This window comes from Bison bison, unplaced genomic scaffold, assembly GCF_000754665.1.
Source record: "Bison bison bison isolate TAMUID 2011002044 unplaced genomic scaffold, Bison_UMD1.0 scf7180017864185, whole genome shotgun sequence".
Classification (NCBI taxonomy): domain Eukaryota; kingdom Metazoa; phylum Chordata; class Mammalia; order Artiodactyla; family Bovidae; genus Bison; species Bison bison.
The window spans coordinates 725,250-729,006 of NW_011494757.1; the positions used below are offsets into that span (position 1 = coordinate 725,250).

The window sequence follows — 3,757 nt, forward strand, 5'->3', positions numbered from 1 at the left end:
CCCCTATTAGCCTTATCCCTTTTCCCAGGAGGCCACCACCGTGCATTACATTAGCAAATACCAGGAAGAAATTGTCTTCTGAGGTTAAGTGCACAGATGAACGGACTCCGCTCCTGCCCGGCACAGATGTGCACTGGAGGATTAGTAGCTCCTGCATTCAGCGGACTCTGCTCCTGCCCGGCACGGATGTGCGCTGGAGGATTAGTAGCTCCTGCATTCAGCGGACTCCGCTCCTGCCCGGCACGGATGTGCGTTGGAGGATTAGTAGCTCCTGCTTTCAGAATCCAGGAGACTCTGTTCCCAGACCTCCTACGTATATCACTCCACAGTTCCTTGCTGAGCACAACCCAAAGGTCAAAAACAAACTAAAAAGACCCAGGAACAGTGGGCTTTACACATCTCTTGGACTAACTTCTGCCCCGAACACCAATCCATGTTCTACACTGCAGCTAGTCGTCACTTAAAAACACACACCTGATCAGAATCACGCAGTGCCTTCCTGTCAAACACAGAATTTAGACCCAATTTTATTAGGTTTATAAGACTCTAACACATCTATCTGGCCTAACCTTATAGCATTATTCCAGGCCTTTATCCTCACTGCATGCCGCCCTCTCCACCTTCTAGAATTCTTTAAGTTTTCTAGACCATGTTTTCTTTCTTCAAATGTTCCCCAGCCCAGCACCTATCTTTTCCCACCCACCCGCTGAACTCCTCCTCATTCTCTTTAAGGGGGTCCTTCCTGATCACACCTCCGCCCACCCAGGGTAGGTCTCCCGTTATATTAATAGTAGCCCCCAGTGTTTTTTCATAGCACTTATCATAATTTAGTGAAGTAAATAATTGCCTAATTATTTGTCACTGTCTGCCTCCCTTACAATGATGGAAGTTGCACAAAGACCAAGGTCAGCCCATCTTGTTCACCAGCTGAAGCTGGTAAATTTACAGTGAAAGTTAAAGTCAGTTGTGTCCAGCTCTTTGTGGCCCCATGGACTATACAGTCCATGGAATTCTCCAGGCCAGAACCCTGGAGTGGGTAGCCTTTCCACTGCATACATTGTGGTTTTCTTAAAAAAAAAAAAGCAAAAGGAGAATATTCAAACTTTTGGCTGTGTTGCAGGGAAATCAAAATTTAGACAGACTCTTGTCCAACGTTAAGTGTAACATTGGACCCAACTGCAGTCAGCTCTTCTTGTTCCCAAAGGCTAAACTTTTTGGACATCATGCTATTCCCTGCCACTTCTCTGTGCTTTAAGGCAACTAAACACCACCTTACAGCAGAGTGTGCAAAATGGCAATCTATAGGCTACGCCAGACCCAAAGGCTGTTCCATTTGGTTCACAGAAGTGAACAAATACCTGGAAAGTCTCACATTAACAGTGTGTAGATACAGCTGCCTTAGGAAAGGAGAGAACACGAGGCATCAAGGTTCCCATGTTCCCACATGGAACTGTTGCCCGGGACTGAGTGATGGACACTGAGGGATATATCCCTTCTGGCCTTTCTCCGCCCTGTTTCACCTGTCTGAGACAGCTGTCAGGGGCCTCTACAGGCACTGGAGTTCACTGTCCCGGCCCATCAGAAAGACGTACATGGGATGAAAACAGTTCAGTCACTGCGGTTCCAGAGGCATCTGAAACGTGGGCTTTGCCGTGCTTGGTCACACCGTGTGCTGGTCCTTGTTTATATCTTTGAAATGGTACAGCTTTCATTCCAAATGCCGTAGACTTATCTTCATTATTTACAGGGAATTTTGTCGGTCTTACTGATCATCAGCATAGCAGAGCTCAGCATCGCTGTGACCATCGCCTCCTTCAGAAGCAACTGCTGGGCAAATTCAAACGAGGTGCGTTCAATGACATTTTTGAGTATGGATTCCTACTGGGACACGTCAAGGGGACCTCTAGCCTATTAAGTCAGCAGAGCTGTATTCTCAGGGGCTGAATTACAATTTCTAAGTTTAGGAAGATCAAGGAGGGACAAACTTAAAACTGATGGTTCACTCGACGCTCGGAGACAAACCATGTTGCTTTTTATTCCTCTGCTGTACATAGTCATCTCTGTTCAGACATAACTCCTTATCTCCCTGTCAAAATATATGGAAAACAAGACTAAATGGGGATTCATATTATTGTAACATGAGGTGCTTATACCTGGGCCATAAAGCTCTGAAACAACCCCCTCAACAGAGAGGAAGAAAACTATTCAAGTGATACCAATGTAATGTGTCCTCACTCAGTTGTGTCCAACTCTTCCTGACCCCATGGACTGTAGCCTACCAGGCTCCTCCGTCCATGGAATTTTCCAGGCAAGAGTACTGGAGTGGGGTGCCATTTCCTTCTCCAGGGGATCTTCCTGACCCAGGGATCGAACCTGGGTCTCCTGCATTGCAAGCAGATGCTTTACCCTCTAAGCCACCAGGGAGGCCCTCGTGATACCAATAGTATTTATAATAATCACTATAGCTCCACATTTATCAAATGTTCACTATGTTAGTTATTGTTATAATCACCTAACACAACTTAATCTTAATTATTAAAGCATCTTTATTTTACATATGAAAGAAATTAATAATCTAATTGAGGATTCCTCATATGTGATGAGGCACTTTTGCTGTTTAAAAGATTCCCTGTCTTTGGCTTCAACAGTTTAATTAAAATGTGCTTTGGTGTGCATCCCTTTGGATTTATCCTGTTTGAAGTTCATTGAGCTTCTTAGATTTGTAGATGAATATTCTTCACCAGATTTGGTAAATTTTCAGTCATTATTTCTCTAAATATTATTTTTTCCTCTTTTTCTTTTTCTTCTGAGATCTCAGCGATGCGTGTGTTGGTCTGCTCATTCATAGCTCACAGGTCCCGTAGGCTGTGTTCACTTCTCTTAACTATTTCTTCTTTCTGTTCCTCAGACCCAATGATTTCAATTGTTCTATCTTCATTTATTATTTCTTCTGCCTGCTCAGATCAACTTCTGAACCCCTCTGGTGTGCATTTTTATTAAATTTCTCAGCTCTAGAAATTATTTTGGTTCTGTTTTATAATTTATATCTTATTTATATCTTCATTTTGTTCATATATCATTTTGCTATGTTTGCACATGATTTTCTTCAGCTCTTCTAGGGTCTTTGAGTTGTTTTAAAGTCTTTGTCTAGTATATCTGAATTATGGGGTTCCTCAGGTACAATTTCTGCTCATTTATTTTGTTGGCTCAGTCAGTAAGGAGTCCATCCACCTGCAGTGCAGGATACCGGGGTTTGATCCCTGGGTTGGGAAGATTCCCTGCAGAAGGAACTGGCAACCCACTCCAGTATTCTTGCCTGGAGAATCCCACAGGCAGAGGAGCGTGGCGGGCTACAGTCCACAGGGTTGCAAGAGTCGGACATGACTTAGTGAATAAACAACCACCACCCCTGAACAAACCGCATTTTTCTGTTTCTTTGTAGACCTTGAGATTTATTTTGTTGGAAACCAGACATCTGAATCTTATAATGTATGAACTCTCGAAATCAGACTCTCCTTTTTCCTTTGGGTTTTCTCAGGGAGAGGGCTTGTTTGTTTTTATTGCCATAGAGCATCTCTGCGGAGAAGGCAATGGCACCCTACTCCAGTACTGTTGCCTGGAAAATTCCATGGATGGAGGAGCCTGGTAGGCTGCAGTCCATGGGGTCGCTAAGAGTAGGACATGACTGAGCGACTTCCCTTTTTTCACTTTCATGCATTGGAGAAGGCAATGGCAACCCACTCCAGTATTCTTGCCT

The 3,757-nt window shown here is 44.0% G+C and overlaps 1 protein-coding gene across 1 annotated transcript in view; it reads left to right on the top strand.

Moving 5' to 3' along the window:
* Positions 1–3,757, top strand: part of MS4A14 (membrane-spanning 4-domains, subfamily A, member 14) — a 30,509-nt gene that overhangs the window by 13,806 nt on the left and 12,946 nt on the right. The window contains exon 6 of the mRNA XM_010843745.1: positions 1,748–1,846. Coding sequence (XP_010842047.1) covers positions 1,748–1,846 — 99 coding nt within the window. The remainder of the gene's footprint in view (positions 1–1,747; positions 1,847–3,757) is intronic.